We start from the raw sequence: 19,541 nt of genomic DNA on the forward strand, positions 1-19,541 counted from the left end.
CCCCAGAAGGATGAGAAGGGAAAACTGTAAAGCAACACTGGACTTATCTTCTAATTGCGCTTCCCGGCGAAATAACGAAAGTCTTCAACTGATGTTGCGTTACGCTGTAGACCGAGGTACGAAAATGCGAATTTATTGGTAGGCTGCGGCATCCAAGGTGCGTTCCAGGCCGGCCCGCAGAGCTCCCCAGACGCGCAGGTGCCTCGGAGCGTGTTTCACCTGGGCTTTTCCTGGGTGAATTCCTCCCAGTTTGTGTGTCTGTTCCTGCCCCCTCACTCCCCCAACCTTTGGCGCTTCACCGTTTTAAGAAGGTGCGGTTTATTGAATAGGGGTTTGAAGCGTGCGGCTAGCTGATTTTTGGGTATCATTAATTTGGATAATCATAAACAAAAAAAAAATTGATGCAAGTACTGATTTACGTCTCCGAACTGGCCCCAAATTCCTGTTGACTGTGACCCTGACAGATAACGTGTAGGGTGCGTGGATTTTGCAGCAGTTAATTAATTGAATTGCGCTGGTACGTGTGAATAACCACACAAAATGGGACTGTCGGAAAGACGTTTTCTGGAATATCAGACGGGTGATCGTGTGTATTTGTTGTCAGTTCCAGATGATACAGATACATGAGGAGGAGGGAAGCGAAGAGTCGTATTCTTCTGAAATGTGCTGATCCGGGAGGAGGGGGAAGGGGTGGGGGGGGGGGGAGGCAAATAATTCAGCATAAAGAACCCCCAGGCATCTGGGTTTTCCCATTTCGGGAGCGAGGAGGGGGAACTGGGGGTTGGTGGTCTGCCTCCCCTTAGGAGGACACCCCTCCGTCTGCTTTCAGCGCAGCCCGCTGCCGATGTAAAACAGGGCTTTCAATCCAAACCTCCAATTTTCTTTTCTCCATTTTTATTTATTTATTTTTCTTCTTCCCCCCCCCCCCTTTTTTTTTTTTTATATGCAAAGTGAGGCTTATGCAGCGCTGCCGTTGCCAGAAGGGCTCAGACCGCCTTTCCCCCCCAAATTCGCAGGCTGGTTGTTTGAATACCTGCTCACGGTGGGGACACAATGGGCAGCTTTGAGAAGAAAAATTGATAATCTTCACGGAAGAGTAATTTGAATGAAATTGCACTTGACAGCCCGTCTCCAAGCAAACAAGGAGAGTGAGGGAGCCTTAGCTAAGCTGGGAGGACTTGCCTAAGCCTCTGCTCTTGGAGCTTCCCAGGGAGAGGAGGAAAAAAAAAAAAAATCCACACTTTTTCCTACATCCAACTGAAGCTTTTGATTAATTCTCCGTAGCTGTTTCTAGCGAAGAAAGGTAGCCATGGAAGAGAATATGGAAGAGGGACAAACGCAGAAAGGTACTGTGCTGAAATCGCTTTCTCTCTGCAAGGAGATGATTATTTTGCAGCTCCTTCTTTGCTTTCGCAGCGTGCCGTAAGGTTAGCGCCAGCCTCATCTGGCAGATGGGGAAAGATTTCTCCTTTTTTCATGCCGTTTGTCTCCCTGCGATAGCACCTACCATTAGTCCAGCGACTACCGTCCGATGCCTAGCATTAAAAAGACCTAAACCAGCGCATTTTACATCGCTCCTACTAATATTGCGAGCGTTTAACGCAGGCTGATGTTGCGAGCGTTTAACGCAGGCTGCTTCCCAGGCGGGTCTTTGTTAACCTTCCTTTATTTCGTGTTTTCACGCTTGTCGAGCCGGGTCGGGGGAGGCTGGCGTGAGCCAGGGGCGAGCTGCTCCCGCAGTGTTCCGACAGCGGATATTTAACGAGGCAACCAGTATTTAACACCTTGAACGAGAGTGCGGGCTGAACAAAGGCACGGGGGGATATTTTGTATCTATTTAGGCAGCATGGAAATTTCCCTCTGCCTTTTTTTTTTCTTTCCCTTTTTTTTTTTTACCCCCCACCCCCCCCCCGGTTTGGCCGTGTGTTGCAGCAGCCTCGCCGCGGTTCTCCTCTTCGCAGGGCAGCGGTTCCGCGTGTTGCGGAGGCGCCTTTTGCGGGTCGGAGCCGCAGCGGCTCCGGCGCGACGCGCCCGGGGAGCGCGGCTCTGCCACCGCCGCTGCCGCCCGGGCTCAAAACCACCGGGACGGGCCGGCGCTTAACGGTGCAATTTAAAATCACCGCAGGCTGCTTATTAATCCGGGAACCTGTGAGAAACGGGGCGCTTTTGGTCTCTCGGCGTTATTCTGTCCAGGCGACGCGGCAGCAGGGGAGGGCACCGCGGTTTCTCCCTTTGCCGCCCGCACAAAGGCTGACCCGAGCGGCTGTTAAATCCCGCGTACTCTGCGTTTTGCATTCATTCGGGAATTCACCTCCATGTTGCGGGAGGATTTAGGAACTTGCCTAATTTAATGCAAATCGCCTGCAAAGGCATATTTTTTTCTGCCCTGGTGCCGTATTCTGGGTTTTTGGGGGGTTTTCTTTTCCGCCGCCTGATCAATGGTGCTTCCCCCGCGTAAATGTCCGCCTTTCCCATTGCAAGTGACCCATTTAGGCGGAATGCAGCTTTCGGTTCCACATGGTCTTGGCTTGGTCTGGATGCAGGGTAGATAGCCTTGGGAAGACTAAGGGAGGATGCATGTGTGCCCCCCCCCCGTGTGTGTACATACTTATCTTTATAGATAAATAGATTAGTATCTGGTCGGTGATTTCAGCATTTTCTTCAGTTGAATTTTATTATTTGCAAACAATAGAAATAATGGGAAAATACAAGACAGTTCAGGGTTTGGTTTTGGTTGTTTTTTTTTTTTTTTTTTTTTTTTTCTGAAGGTAAAATCAATACTTCTATGGTTCGAATTATTTACTGTGCTTCACACTTAAAAATTGAAGACGTGCTTTTTTAAAAGTCTGAAATGCATTTTTTATTTTTTATTCCCCCCCCGCCCCCCCGCTTAAAACAAGTGGATTGAACTGTTTGGCCACTGAATCAAAATTCTTCATTCTCACTGAACGATGTTGCCTGAAGAAAGAGTATGAAATTCTAAATTCTTATTAGGGGAAAAAAAAAAAGAAAAAAAAAATTGGAGAAAAACCTGAATCATTTTGTGTATTAAAAGAACGTGTTGTTATTGATAAACTGTGTCCTCATTGTTCATGGGATAAGCCGCTGAATGGCCAATAGCCCCTCAAAATGGTGTGATTAACAGTGTGATTACAGCAGCTAACGCCACTCGCCCCCCACCCCGTTTCCAATGCCATGTGTTCAGCCTTTTTTCCCTTTAGTGGCTCCCAGCTGTCATCGCAGACAGGGACAGGAGAATGTTAAGAGCTCCTAAATTGCGTATATTTTTCCCCTTCTTGGTGTGGAAGGGGCTGCTGCTTCCTTGCTGTCACCGTACCTGCGGACCTGGCGTGTCAACTGCCCTGTTCCCACTTCAGATTACGACACCTTGTAAAATGTAGCTAGAGTTGGAAGAAAATTTGCAATTCAGGAGGAAAATGAAGGAAAAAGTGTTATTTTCTGAGTTTTCAGGGGTGCTTGAATGCAGATGTTGGAATTATAGTGAAGTACAGGGGTGATTATGAAATCATGGATCTCCTCAAGGTTTGCACTTGAAAAATACTGGCTGTTGCTGGTATGACTTCATGCCTCTCTCATAGTTCCTGGGTTTTTTGCTTTCATTTAGCATGATTTATCTATTAGGTGTTTAACTGACATCCGTAGTACAGTTCCAGGACATCTGCACTACTTTTTCTAACTGTAGTGTCCCAGCAACTTTCATTGTAATTCATATATTCTAATTTTGGTCCTTCTGCCTTCCATCTTGAGTGGAACTCTTCCTTCCTTCCTTCCTTCCCTCTGCTTTCTGCAAAATCCATGGGAGTATAAGTTGTCACTGCTTATCAACTCCCGTGCTCTTCCCAGCAGATGCTTCCCACCTCCCACTGAGCAGCATTACGTCTTGCTCGCAGCCATGATGGACGGGAGCCGTTCCGTATCCATGCATTTCATAAATACAGTAAAGATAGCTCTAATTAGAGGCTTGCCGACTTGGAAGGCTTGTTATTTTTGAGAGTTTTATGCAGTAAGACATTGATAAATGCAAACATAATTCTTACCATCGTGGTTCCAAATAATGGCCTTCTGCCTGACACGATCTCTCTACGTCCTGGTGTTAACACTTGGGATTTCTTTATGGCTGTGTCTTGGAAAATTGTCAGCAGGGAAATATATCATGTCTGTTTTCTGAAAATAACGAATTACTAGAAACTGTACAGTTCAAAGTAGTGATTGGAAAACACGAATGGATGTGTGTCGTCACCCCCTGTCTCCCCCCCTTCCTTCAATGTTTTCTTTCTCTTGGCCTTGGAAGGTCGTTTCTTCATGGCATCGCTCCCCTTCATATGGTAAATTGAGATAACGCTGTTGTCCAGCAGCTTTCAGGTGTAAAGCTGTAAAAACTGAAACCAGGAATAATTTGTATTCATTCATTTTCGGTTTTAAAGCATGAGAAGGCTTGTTTTCCCCCGCTCTTTTTCCCTTGACCCCACGTTTCCTTCTCTCTCAAGCCGGTGCAGGCCGGGGAGGAGGTTTCAAAGGTCAAAGCACCTTGGCTGTAGCTGCCCAAGAACAGAAAGTGTGCCGACAGTCTGGCTGAGAGGTCAGAAAGTTAAAATACATTTTAACAAAGGAAAAAGTCATAACATCTCAGAAATATCAGCTTGTTCACAATTTCCTTCACGTGGACGTTGTGCTACGTGCCTCCAACTGCACCACACCGAGAGCTGTGACTGCAAAAGTGCTGTCTGGAAAACCCGGGATCACTAAGGCCTGTAATTTATTTGACGGGTTTATTTTTTTCAAAATGCTCAGCTCCGCTTAGAAGCCGAAGTTTCGCTGATGTCTTTGGGGATGCATGCTAATTTTGAAAACCTCATGCATAAATTTGCATGTGTCAGTGGCAGGTCTCAACTGCCGGCGTTTGAAAGACAATGACGTCAAACTCTTAGCTCTGGCTGGAAGAAGATATCGGTCCCGTTCCTGCAGAGCCCGTCTTCCCTCCCTCCGAGCACCAAGATGGCAAAGATGTCCCCAACCTCACTCGTTCACCCCAAGGGAAAACTTTTCCAGGGGCAGGGACTGTAATTTTTGCATTGGGTGGGACTTGGCACGGTGGAGTTCAGGATTATCCTCACCATGTACCTATTTCAGACAAAAAAGAAAGCAAGACGTACCACTTGCACTAAATTGAAGATAAATTTGCCTTTTTTTTTTTTTTTTTTTTTTTTATGGTTCATCCATAACTTCACTTTGTGGTTTGAATTCCTTCATCAAACAAGCTCTTGGGAAAGGATGGAGCGTCTGTGTGTGGTCAGCAGCAGCCATGAGGAAGGGCTAGTTTTGCTGGCGCTCTCGTGGCTGCAGCGTGCCTAACAGACATAGGTAAGCTTCCGCTGGTAGGATAGCGCAAAAAAAAATAAATAATATTATTGTGACAAAGGATGGTTGACTACTAGAAAATAAATAACGAGACCTGAATTAGTGATTTATTTTTATTTTTTTTTAATAATTTGGTCTGTATGAGTGATTTAAGAGGATCTGCAGCGTTATCAAAGCTTTTTTGTTTGTTCCACGGCATGCCAGAGAAGGAGAGCTGTGAGCAGAGTTTTAGAAGAAAGTCCTAAGGAGTGCAGGATGCGGTCAGGACTGGGAGAGCCTGAATTGCTGCCCTTGACCTCAGTGCTTTTTGGAAAATGGCAGACTCGGGGTTAGTAGGATACTCTAGACTAGAGGAAAGTGGTCATTTTTATTTCGTATTAAGAAATAAACCAACGGCCAAATGGTCAGACCGTTGCTGGCATCCTCTGCGAGTTAGGCTGCTAAATCTTTTTATTTACCTCTAAAAGAGAAATGTTGCCCAGTTTCTCATTTGACTGTTGTTCGAAAGTTGGTTAAAATAAAAACGAGCGAATCTCATTATTTTGCACTTTGATTTAGTTGGGCGACTATAAATCTGTCTTGCATATAAATATATGTGACTTGCAAATAAAGCCGAGGAGTTCTTTACTGTTCTTTAATGTCAGTGCCAGAGGAAGCGTGAGCCGCGCTCCTCTCTTCAGTGAGATGCTTTTTGGGCTGTTTGCCCTCTGTCTAGTCTTGTAGGACCTCTGAAGTACAAGCGCTTTTGCGAGTCATTTGGAAACAGGTTTGAAATTTGGCCTTATAAGTAGGAAGGAGCAGACATTTGCTGGCTGATGTTCTTCGTACCGAACCTGGGTTTGCTCTTCTTGATTCTTAAAGCAAACACGATGGGCAGAGGTCAATCCCCGTTTCCCTTGGGAATATGTTTTCAATTCTACTCTTCGTTCCCAAGCTTGTGCTCAAATTGGATTTTTACGAGTTCCTTCAGAGCAGAATGGTCTTAACTTCCATCATGTTTATTGCTGCCTCTTAAAAGGGTGCGTATAGTGAGCGTCAGGTAAAATACTCACCTGACAATCACAAAGTCCCTAGCAGTAAATAATTTTCCTTCTCAAGCAACGCTAAATATGGAAGTAAATTTTAGTATCTGGCAAAGTATCTCCCTGTATTTCCCGCGTAATACTCTTAAGTAGTTAATCAATGAGGCTTATTAAAGAAAAACGCAATAACATTCAATATGAATTTGGAGTTAATTGTTCTATTACTGTAAGTTATTCTCCTTTATGTAGTGACTACAGACTACCTTACTTCATATCCTTACGTTTGGAGCAGTGAGTTCCAGAGCTGTAATTTGAATATATGCTATTATTCAATACATTAGGCTTTTATTCGCAGATAATGATATAAATAAATTTAGTCTTGCTTGCTTATTTAATCTTTAACATTGAAGTGTCTCTGTTCATAGTAGAGAACTTTATTTCTTACAGGCTTAACATCATACTAGTCATAGGCATGAAAATCCAGCATTAATAGGACCTAATTATACTTTTATAGATATTCTTTCAGGGCAAAAAGTGTTCCAGCTGCCCTGAGGCAGATGGAATCCTCAGTTCAACGGGTGAGAATTGAAGTCTTCATGGTAATTTTGACACTCGTGTGTCAATTTCATAAATAAGCTATTTTAGAAATAAGGTGTTTTCTAAGTAAGAGATGTAAACGCTTAAAAAAAAAAGAGGCATTAAATATATGGAAAATTATTAATTTATACAAAGTCTTGAAAAAATACCGCATCAAACCAGCAATATAAATTTATACAAAGCTTTTTCTACAGTTTGTGAAAGTCAAGGCTCCCTTTGCGGGGGAAAAGGGGTATTTTGGGTTTTAAAACTCTGAAAAAATAAGCATTTAGTAGTGACACAACAATACTGCAGATATAGCAAAAATAAATTTGATCCAACTTAGTGGTTACGCTCCTTATGGAGAGGGAGTGATATGTCTCATATCTCTAAAAATTATTCATTTTACATTGAGGCAAGACATTCATTTCTGAGAAATACCTCAAACAATTTTGGCAAGGCCATTTTTAACCAGTTTGAATTGCACTGGAATTGGAGATGGAAGATGGATGGAATGCTGCTGGCCTCACGTAACGACAACGTTTGCTTTCTTGATACAATAGTTTGGGAATGTTAATTGTCCCTGTATAAACAGGCGAGAATATGCTCTTTCCTCCTAATTGTTTTATAAGAAGGATTAAGCAGAAAATAAGGAAAAAAAAAATTACACATTTTTGGGCTGTTCTGCTTCAGATTGTAGACACTGCGTATGATTTTATAAAAACATAAAGCGCCTGATGGCCACTGAAAAATAAGAATTTTGGAAAGGCAAAGGTGGGTGTTGATCCTAGATCAGATATTTTGTTAGTCAATATTCTGGTTGACAGTTCTATTTCAGAAGAATTTTCAGCCAGTTCATCCAACTGAGGTGTCAGCGGGAGTCCTGTGTTTTATCTGACACAAAAAAATGGCTGAAATATTCTGTTAGCTGAAATAGCCTTGCCAACTCTCATACTACGAGACGCTAGCCCCAAGAAACCTAAATATTCTCCCCGCCCCAATCTATTCATCTCCTTCCTACTGGTCATCATGTAGGACTTCAGTAGTCCTCCCCAAATTTATACTGCAGCCATCTGGGACAACGTTGTTCCAAATAACAGTTGCTAAAATATCATTAACTACTACTACTACTAAGTGCAAGGATTACTCCTCTCTTTACATTTATAATATCTCTGATATTTGCACATGGACAGTTTCTGAAGAATTTTGATTTGGGTCACATAGTGAAAGTTGCGCCTTTTTTTTTTTTTTTCCTTTTTTTTCCCCCGGTAGCGATAGCAATCCAACTGTACAGCAAATGAATATCACAATCAATTTACTGTCAATTTTAAGAAACATCTGTCTTTTTAATAGTGGTATGAAGAGAGCAGTGCACTTTCTGCAATTCTGGTATAAAACTGGACTTCAGCAAAAGGTGCGTTTGCTGCACTGTTGGTATATGAGCTCTGCAGGAAGGTGCTACTCCCAGAGTCTAAAGAAACTCAAGTAAAACACAGTCTATGCAGTTCCAGTAAGTGTTCCTCACTTCTCAGCATCTTCCCATTTGTACCCAAAGAGTGGTTTTTGGTTTTCTTCCTCTTCCTAAAAAAAGAAAAAGAAAAAAATAAACGGAAAAAAACAAACTAACCAAAAAACCCAAACCCATCCCTACCTCTTTGACTGCTCTCTTGCTTTTCATTTTTCTGTGGAAACACTTTTTTTAGCATCTGTAAGGGACAGAAATGAAATTCTACACCTTTTTTTTTTTTCATTTCTTCTGGGAAGGTGCGGTGTGAGGTGTCAAGTGCCGCATGTTTATTAATTAAGTCATAGCTGGTCACATCCCACTTTTCAATCTGCAGCAGGATGATTTTCTATAGGTAAAATTAGACATGAAGGAGGAATTTAAAGGAAGAGTATAGTAGCACAGTGAAGTAATTAAGCAGGTAATCACAGTAAGTGATTCAGCATTGCTTTGCATTAGGGCACGTTGGGGGGAAAAAGTGGAGATGATTGTGCTGGTAGAGGTTGAAGAGAGGGGATATGGTGGAGAGAAGAAAGGAATAAGCAATACAACTTGGAAGACCCTTGGAGGGGTTCAGAGGTTTGCAATTGATATAGAAATAGTGGGAGACAATGTTAGAGTTAAAAGAATGAAAGACTGGTCTTTGAAAGAAACGTTTGGTCTTTCAGACAAAACCTATAGAGAGCCTTGATGGAAATTTTAGGAGTTTCTTTGTAAATAAAACATGCCTTTTAAGATAGAGGTTTTTTTAAATGGCTTCCAAACCTTTGTTTTAGTCTCTCTCTAGTTCAAATCTCTTATTTTGTTGATATAATGATGAAGTTCAATAATTTTAAACTTAAAAAACCCCAACCAAACCATGAGTAATCTGAACACTGGTACAAGGTTAATATTTGCAGATTAATGTTGGTAAATAAAACATTTGGTTTTATCTTAAAGCCATGAGAGGCAGGAAGGACTCTCTTAGTTGGAAAGAGTATCACGTCACGTTCATGGAAGAGTGGTGGCAGTTGAGCTGTTGGCCCAGTTTCTCTGGTGAAGGCAGTGCCCTTGCCCAGCAAGGTGATGGAGCCGGTGTGGGAGGCTCCACAGTGTAGTGGCACCTTCTGCTACTGTGTGTATGGTTGGACTCGATGATCTCAAGGGTCCTTTCCAACCATGAAGATTCTATGATTCTATGTAGTTCATCAAAACCTACCACCCCCATCATGATTCCCCACCAAGTCTTCTCTTACTCTACTAAGCTATATGCAATAGTAAGCAGCTGATATAATTTGGAATCAGTTTAAAAGCCTTTAGAAAACAACCATGGGAAGAGCTTGGGGTGTCTCTTTGCAGGTCTCAAGTTGAGGACCTGTTTGGCCATAGCTAAGGACTTGGGCTTGCATATTTTTATACAGGAGTAGGTCCTGAGCTTCTGGTGTCGTGGTTTTGATTGGTATCTCAGGGATTAGATGAGGAAACCTATCCAAGCCAGGTGCTCATCTCTGCTTGGATGGCACAGAGTCTGATTCTCGCCTCTCCAGAAGAAAGCCAATACATACGTTTTGTGATCTTCTACTTCCATCTGCCGAATTGTTTGCTCCCCATTTCTTCTATGCTTCTCTTACACGTTTCACTTCAAAAAAAACCCTCCACCTTCAGAAGATCTTCTGTTCTGATACAGTGAAGTTACTAACGGTACCATGAATGCTTTGGGATGTCATAATGCTTACGGGCTAGAGTCTTCATGCAGAAGCTGATGCTGTGGTAGGTTCCTCTAGAATGTTAAGGAGCATCTGGACTGTGGTGGGCATGACATCGTGCAGGCTGCTGAGGGTGAATCCTCCAAGCCTGGACTAGCAGTGGAAGGCCACGGAAAATTTATCACTGTTGCTAGTTCTGTTGTTCCTGTTCTATCAGTAGGTAAGTCCTAAATCTTAAGACTGTTCTCTAACATTTCACATGAGTAAACGTTTGCAGTTTTGGGTGGTTTTCTTCCTGATGCCTTTTGAAAAAAAATAAATGCCCAGACTCTAGATATTATGGTGGCATATAAATCCCCAAAGAGGCTTGCCTTACAAAATACAAGAGAATTAACATTTACTTCTTAGGCAGGTCGAAGGACATCTGTTCCAGAGGGAGGCATACTCTTGAAAGGTCAAGAGGGATCTGATGGGGATTGTGGGTTACCTAACTGTGGAGTTATTCAACAGAGGATTGCCTTCCCTCTTAGTGAATGGCAATAGACAAGTTAAAGTTACCCTTAACCTTTCCAGGAAAGTAATCCTTGCCTTTTACCAGTGAAATACCATATTGTGTCACCATGTTATATGTACAAAGTGACTTGTATTCAGCAACTTCACGCTCTTTACTCGCCTGCTTGTTCTGTGACCTCCATGATTTCCGGCTACATTTTTCTGCATCATTTATCTACCATATTCATGGTGCAGCTCGGAGGCTGGATCTGGTCTCTGGGATGCGTATGTTTGGTATGCTCCCTTTGCAATGGCGGAGGTGGGGAACAACTGAGCAGAAGGTGCAGACAAACGCTTCTGTGCCCTACCCGAGTACAATGTTAAACAGCTCAGTAGCTCCAGTCGAAGGAAGGGGATGTGGTAGCTGCTACTGGGCACAGTGAGCCCAAATTCCACCTCTCTGGCTGTTGGCCCATTGCGAAAAACTGTAATTGAGCAGATACCCACGAACCAGTTTGCATTTTTGCTGATAATGGTAAAATCAATAACATTTTTAATTCTGCATGTGGCACAAAAGGACGGTATTTTTCGTAAAGATTATATAGCAATACAGAGCACGTACTTGAGCTTATGGGGGCAGTAGGCTGCTACCTCACTGTAAATAGTTACTCAATATGCATAACTGAGGGTGAAAGCAAATGGCTGAAATTGCCTTGAGAAAGGGACCATTGACTGCTGGCCACTGTGGTGTTCATAAAGCTATTCAATTATATTATTGAATGTTGCATTATTGATTTTTAAACTGAGTAGCTTTAGCGTAAAATGCTTCCCACTTAACGTGGTTTGCCATTGTTCATGAATTGTTGGTAAACCACTCCTATACAGAAAAGGAACTCACATTTCTAGCCGAATGATGCCAATACGGTGATTTACTGTCTCATGAAATAGTCTGAGTGTGTTGGATATACACAACGCTTTTCCTGTTTGTTGTGATGCTTCGATATAGCAGTACGGTTGTCTTCAGAGACTTTCTCAGCCTTCTAGTTCCTCACTGAGAGGGTTGACTTCTGGCCATCGCACACTTTTAACATTATAAGTAAGCCTAACCGTGCTTTCCCCCGCCTGTCCTCTCAGTAGGAGGTTGCAGTTCCTTATAAACACCTGCAGATTCTCTTTGTGCTTCTCACGCTACTCAAAAGCATCTCATTGCCGTGTTAATTAGCTAGAGGGACAAACCAGATTGAAACAAAATAATGTCTTGTTTTCCAAGTGTTCATAATTAGCTTGAGATCTACTCCTCTGCGCCATAGAACTTTCCTTCTATTGAGCCTTGACTCTATTTGCTACATAATACTTCCCTTTTGCTGGAAAATTTATAGTCTTAGAGTATTAAGGACCACTTTCATTCACATTACTCACCAACACTGTAGAAATGAGTAGGATTTGCTTGTAAATGCATATATTGCCCTTGATTTCAGGGTAATATAATGCTTCTAAAATTATAGACATAAGTACCTTCAAAATTTGGAAGCTCAATGACCAAGGCTCTGATCCTGCAAATACGTACGTATTCGACGTCGTGCACCGCAAGTAATCCCATTGGGTTTATGCCAATTTTTCAGGTAGACAAAAAGGAAGCACGTGCACAGTCTTTAAGACTAAGACCTAACAGTGCCATGAGGAATTTGCATGTAGCTGCCGGGTTTTTGGCAGGAAATCTGCGAGAGGATACGGTGATGCAATTTAATAGGGTCTGAGAGGAGACTGGAAGGAAGATTGAATGGAGTTTGTTTATCAGCAGGTTTTTTTTTTCCTGTTTGTTTTGCATGGTATTACAGTAGATTAATATGCTTTGAGGTCTCCTGTGGCTGTCTGCAGGTTCTAAGAAATTATTATTCTTTTCTTCTTGGCTCTTCTCATTTTTAAGGGGTTTTGTTTGTGTTCTTCCTCTGAATTACTGGAATTTGGATTCGCTCTTGGGCAAGGTATACTGGACCTTCTAATGGCATTGAAATTCTTTGCTAGTGTGTCTTGTTCACATGCTGAAGCCAAGCCTATCGTCAAATTTGCTGTGCAGATGGAATTTTCCCCAAGGCAGGCTACCAGTGACCTTCTTTTTACCTTTTCTCTGCAACATGGTCATGGTCTGCTTTCTAAGATTATCTGGGAGATTAATTTCATTAAATTCCTGCTGCTAGTGCAAGGGCTAAGAGTGGTGTTATCCTTCTCGCTGTCCTCTTCTAACGACCTATAGGTGAGACTTTTGGTCTTTTAACGCAGGTCTGAAGCAGCGTGTTGGTGAGTTGCCTGTGTTTTGTGGGGTAGAGTGGGGAAGATGTTTAATAAATCCTTCTGAGCCGAGGGGCTATCACAAGGCTTTCTGGTATTACAAGATACTGGACTCTCACGATGTCTAGTGTGAACACAGAAAATGGCCACTTCTTTCTGAGAATTTTTGCCATTTGTGCTGTTTAAAATCTTAGACGGGGAAAAAAGACACCATTGTCCGCTATGTGTAGAGTTTGCAGGAGTGTCTTCTATCACAAATTATAACCATTCCGTAATACAGATAAAATTAAGCAAAAAAGGGTGCTTACCACTGTGGCTGTCCTAAGACTTCGGTAAAACACGTGTGCTACAGCCACACCCAGCACACAGGCCAGAAAATGAAACGTAAATTTATTTCTGCTGTTCAACAGCATATGGAGGCTACCGTTTGTCAAAGATGTCATCTCTCCAAATTATTCTCGATTTATGAACGTTGTTCACTCGTGAAAACACTGGAGTAATTATAATCTAGCGGTGAGTAGGTCCTTTTAGGTCAGCTGTGTTTATGCTAATGGTTCAGGCAAGATACTTTTCTCCCCCGTCCCCATCTGGTACGCTCATTAAATATTTAAGACATGGGGGAACCTGTTATGGACATTTGGGATCTTTTAGCGGCTTTATGGATGTGTTTGCATATGGGGGACTTTTGCTGTTAATGTTTTCTTCATTTTGATCTGTTACACATGCCCATGCCATCTGCATTGCCTGTCCTTCCAGCAGATATCCTTCCGTTACTACCTGCTATATCCCTGGCTAGAAGATGAGAACATGTATTTTAGTACCTTATCACATAGTTATTGACAGCCTTAACTTCTAAAATCCAGTTCAGGCACCTCTGCCTTTCTTGAATGTGATTAGAATAGGCAGATTTCCAGACTTTAAAGTACCTGTAGAATCATGGAATCACCTAGGTTGGAAGGGACCTTTCAGGTCATCGAGTCCAACCATGAACCCAACTCTGACAAAAGCCATCACTAAACCATATCTCTAAGCGCTATGTCTACGCATCTTTTAAATATCTCCAGGAATGGAACTAGCTGTGGGTGTGTTTTGTGACTATTACACACAACCAAAGGGCTGAAATCTACTGTTCTCTCCTGATAGAAGAGGTCCAGTTATCTCCACGCCTGGGGATTTACCCTCTAACGCAGTTATTCCTACTTGTCTGTCTTGATTTATTTCTCATATTGTTTTATTATTATTATTATTATCTCTTAATGTAGACTCAACTAGATTTGATGTAGCTGCTGCAGTCGCTAAATCTGGTGATGTCTTCTGGGATCTCATTTTTTGTCCTCTTTCCATTATTCTTGCCCTCATAATTCCTGATTATTTTTTTTTGAGTGCGTACAAACTCTGCACCTCAAGCTGGAGAGATGGACCGTCTGCAGTCGAGGTCTGAAAGTGCTGCTCTCGGGAATCGTTGATCTGTAATCATTCCTCTAATCTAATATCCTGCCAAGGCGATAGACTTCAATGTTGCTACGGAACGTGGTTGTTTTATTTCGAAAGGGATAATTTTACTAGGCGTTTTGTAGCCCTTCAGGGACGATGAATTACACAATGGCCCAGATGGAACAAGCAATATAAGAGTAGCAGTCATTAAACTAAATTATCGCAGCCATCCTTACTGTCCTTAATCTGTTACCTTTTTTTTTTTCTTTTCCGTAACAACCTCAGTGTGATAAACTGTATAATTTAAAAGCTTCCCTACAGAAATGTGACGGGGAATAATTTGACAAGGGGTAGTAGCGGGTAATCATGCTGCAGAGTTTTTTCAGGTAGGCATGGTCATAAATTCTGTCATAAATTAAGCTAGTAAGTACTAAAATATGGAATAATTGCATGGAGTGAATGTAACGAAACAAAATTGCTCTTTGTAAGTGGGAAAACGTGTTAGAAACCTCCGCAGCTATCTCTGCACTGTTGGCAGAATACGAAAACTTTCTATATTTTTCATTTTAATGATGTTATGTAAAAAGACGGCAATTACTTGCATTTGCTTTTTGCAGTCGCTTCGATGGTTTGTGTTTATTCTTTGTCCACTATGACTCATTTCATGAAACTCTTTGTTTTTCCTTTGTTAGGAAAAATTAAGGAAGCACTAGCCTCTTTTCGAAGTGTCTCTATGGCTGTCGGGAGAGCATAGCAGTTGCTCTGTCAGTGCCACGGTGTTTATTTTAATCTCTGAATTAATTTTCTTGGTTGCTAGGCAATTCTACTTCATAGTTTTAATGGAAATGACTAATTCCGGGGGCTCTCATTTCAGAACGTGCAATCGTTTGCTTTAAAACTGAAACTGGGTTTCTCTATGACATAATGCTTGACAAATACTCGTGGCGGTGTACAATTTTATGACTATAGCTAATAAAATATCCGCATTTCTGTTACCCAGTCCTATATTTCTTGTGCGTTCCAACAAAGCCATTGTAAATCTAAGGTATTTAATAGAGGCAGAATTGGGGGTTTATGTATATGCAGAGGATAAATATCTACTCAAATGTCTGACATTTTAGAAATTTTTGAAGGCAGCTTACGGAGCTGGGTATGTAGCGTGTATTTGGAGCTGGTGTCAGTTCAGTCTTTTTACATCCTTAGTAGCAATGGTGTAATAAGTGCTGCGCGTCTCAGTTGCTTGCAGATGTATTCAGCGGGTCTTGCTAATGAGCAGTGCAGGGAAGTGCAAAAATAGGTATGAATATTCAAAGGAGCGATAACGATATTATTGAAGAAATCTTCTTAACAGATTGTAGTTCCGGAGCTGGTTTTCATACTGGAAAAATATAATGCCTCAGGGCAGATTCTTTAAAACATTGTTTTCTGCTGTTTCAAGGCTATTCTTATTTAAGGACAAATATACAGGAAAAAGAACGTTAAATGAAGCTTCATAGGTTCCTCGGTACCAGGGTGGGGCGGAAGCGTAGGCCTTGTTATTTTTGTTGCTGTCAGCTGGTGAAATACTGCCTTTTGGCTTCTTATCTCTGTTCTGCTCTTATTTTTCCATGCTGGTGAGCTGCAGGGCTGGGAAATGAATGAAATCCAGGCTCTGGCGAAGGAGAAAAGCACCTTGGGGGCCAGAATGGTCCCAGTGACGTACCCCATTGTGCTCTGAGCTCCTGAGAGAGGTTCAAGGTCCATCAGCTCGGTTTCTCTAGCCCGGAGCGTCGTTCCGCGTCCTTAATTGCTTGTTATTTCCCTTCTCCCTAGTTTATAGTAAATTTGTCTTCCTCACAGTGGCCACCTTTTTGGTAGTGTTGGTGCGCTGAGGACCTCGGCTGATTTGCTTTATCTGAATAATTCGTTGCCACCAAAAAGCTAAATAAGTCTAATTTTGTCCAGTTGAAAGACGTAAGATGTTATCAAGACAGAGAAGACTGGGTATTTTATACATTTTAATGATTTTGTATTGAATATACAATCTTTGCAGTATCTATTAATATAACCAGCCTCTGGCAGTGTCTTCCAGTTGCTGTCTTACAACTTTAATTACAGCTGATGTTGGTGTTAGGTAAGCAACAATACTCTTGCTACTTTGGAGATTTCTAATTGTATTTGGGAGAAAACAAACTCCAAAAATCACAAAATTATAAGTATTTTCAAGATTTTTTTCAAAGGGATATTGGAGGGGGGAGGACACAGATCCTTCAGCTGTATTCCTCACAGAACAACGTGCTTTTATTCAGTTGTTTGTTCTGTATGAGCTGTTAAGGTGGGCAGATAGTCAGAATGTTTGCAGCTGTAGTGATAACGTGCCATAAAAGTAAGAAGTTGGATCAGTTGTGTTCAGTGTATACCTGGGAGGCCGTCTCACGTTTTGCAAATGAGGCGGAATATGCAGCCGGAATTCATGAGATTATATTCACATTTAGCGAGCTCTCCCAGCTCATCTTAATCTGTGTTACCACTTAGAGAAAGCAGCACCGAGATGAGAGTTTTCAGTTTGGGAAACTGGGATATGAAACTCCTGCAACAGAAGCATAAAAACGTTAATGTGGGTGAAAGTCAACCTGCAGGGGATAGGAAATAAATTTCTTAATGAACGTACACCATACCCCTGGTTGTGTGAGGCAGAACACTTGTATAAACTGGTTGTAAAAACAACTGCGTTATTGTAGTAACACTACCAAATACCAGCAAAACCTTTCAACAAATAGGGTAAAACCACCAAAACCAGCAAACTAGGTGGGAGTGTTGATCTGCTTGAGGGTAGGAAGGCTCTGCAGAGGGACCGGGACAGGCTGGATCCATGGGCCAAGGCCAACTGTATGAGGTTTAATAAGGGCAAGTGCCGGGTCCTGCATTTCGGTCACAACAACCCCAAGCAACGCTACAGGATTGGGGCAGAGTGGCTGGAAAGCTGCCCGGCAGAAAAGGACCTGGGGGTGCCGGTGGAGCCAGCTTAACATGAGCCAGCAGTGTGCCCAGGTGGCCAAGAAGGCCAACAGCATCCTAGCCTGTATCAGGAATAGTGTGGCCAGCAGGAGCAGGGAAGTGATGGTGCCTCTGTACTCGGCACTGGTGAGGCCTCACCTCGAGTGCTGTGTTCAGTTCTGGGCCCCTCTGTACAAGAGGGACATTGAGGTGCTGGAGCGTGTCCAGAGGAGAGCGACCAGGCTGGGGAGGGGTCTGGAGACCAGGGCATGTGAGGAGAGGCTGAGGGAGCTGGGCATGTTTAGCTTGGAGAAGAGGAGGCTGAGGGGAGACCTCATTGCCCTCTACAACTCCCTGAAAGGAGGGTGCAGAGAGGTGGGGGTTGGCCTCTTCTCCCAGGGGAATAATGACAGGACCAGAGGAAATGGTCTGAAGCTGCGGCAGGGGAGGTTTAGGTTAGACATTAGGAAGAATTACTTTACTGAAAGAGTGGTCAGGCACTGGAACAGCCTGCCCAGGGAGGGGGTTGAGTCACCATCCCTAGAGGTGTTTAAGAAACGTCCAGATGTGGCACTTCAGGGCATGCTCTAGTGGCAGAGATTGTAGGTTGTTTGGTTGGACTCGATGATCTCAAAGGTCCTTTCCAACCATGAAGAATCTGTGATTCTGTGAAAACAAAAATCCCATCAGAGACCTTCCCGAGGTGGTTGCAGTAGCGCAGCTTCAGCGAGTACAAACGTTGGACCTTTGCCCAATGTATGAACTCTCAGTAAGAGTCCACAGTTAAAAAAAAGAAATGTCACAGCAATAATTTCCATCACGCTTGGTAATCCTGAGGAATTAAATTGTTGTGAAATAGCGAAGGTATCAAAATGTATATTATTGGGTTAAAAACTAAGTTCTTCTTTCTGCCAATAATTTATAAGTTACTGTTTTAAAGATCATGTTTTCTGAAGATTACTAGGATATCATTTAAGATTCTGGACTGAGATCTGAAACTGATCCCCTGTATCCTTTACGTTTTTCAATTTGACCTGCGGAAATGACTACAAAATTGTTTGTGCTTTTGAAAAATCTTACTCTAACTCGCTGTGTCTTGGTTTCCCATCTGTGAAAAGCCATGTAGGACATACATAAGCTTTTACTTCTTCCACCCGTTCTGTGACTTGTTTATTGCTTTAGTGGGTCATAGTCTTTACGTTTCTACAATGGGAATCTCATCTCAGCTGTAGATACTAAAGAAAGATGAAATAGGCCAGGGAATACTTGCTGATTTGTAAATAAATAAATAAATTGCAGCCATTAAATGTTCTTTGCTATTAAAGGTGGAATACAGGGTAATCAAAGTATCTTCTCTGTCCCACTTTAGTTTCTAACCAAATATTTTATTTAAATGAGCAAAACTAAAGGAGCTGCAATCGTTATGCACATGGCATATGTGTTGTTAAAATGAAGAGTGACAGACCTTTGATTTTTAGCAGTGCTGTAGTCAAAGGCAGGATGCGGGGATATACATATGGTGGCTGTCTGCGCGGTGTGCCAAAGGAAGGAACAGTTCGGAGAGTTGTTAACTTCAGCCCCTTCAGGAGAACTGGGTCTCTTAGCAATAATAGACATGCGATATGAAAAGTTCCGGACAGATATGATTCTACTCAGGATCAGTATCTCTCTTCACTCATTGTAGAGAAGTGACACCCAACAGCAGCAAATAGGCCTGTGCTTGCTTGTTTGTTTAAAAAAAAAAAAAATTAAAAAAAAAAATCTATATTTTCTTCAGATGAATGGCTGTTTTTCTTTAGGAAGGCAACTGCAACATTTTCATGTAGTGAAATGATGGAAAAGTTTGTTCTGGCTTTGGCAGCAGGAAACAAAGGCTTTGTGTTAACAGCACGTGATTGAACACAACCCCCAAATACAAGGAAAATTTCAGGCTGAAGCGTGGAAGGAGATTAACAGACCTATCTCTCAATAGAAATATACTCAAAAGACTGTTTCTTAAATATATCTGCTTCCTTGGGCTACCTTTATTGCACTGCCCGTGCAAAGAGAGACTCTGCGTATCTTCCCCAGTGGTGTGTGGGATGTGGTCCCAACATGTCTCTGGTCCATCCAGTCTCTGCCCAGGACTACGAGCACCACCACCATCCCCTTTATCCTAGTGGAGAGAGTACACAGTGGTGAGCT

At 42.4% G+C, this 19,541-nt stretch overlaps 1 protein-coding gene across 1 annotated transcript in view; it reads left to right on the forward strand.

Moving 5' to 3' along the window:
* Positions 1-687: 687 nt before the first annotated feature.
* GPM6A (glycoprotein M6A) overlaps positions 688-19,541 on the forward strand; it is a 135,897-nt gene continuing 117,043 nt past the window's right edge. Inside the window, exon 1 of the mRNA XM_063336056.1 lies at positions 688-1,346. Within this exon, the coding sequence (XP_063192126.1) occupies positions 1,310-1,346 (37 nt within the window). The 5' untranslated portion in view covers positions 688-1,309. The remainder of the gene's footprint in view (positions 1,347-19,541) is intronic.

This window comes from Chroicocephalus ridibundus, chromosome 5, assembly GCF_963924245.1.
Source record: "Chroicocephalus ridibundus chromosome 5, bChrRid1.1, whole genome shotgun sequence".
NCBI classification, from domain to species: Eukaryota; Metazoa; Chordata; class Aves; order Charadriiformes; family Laridae; genus Chroicocephalus; species Chroicocephalus ridibundus.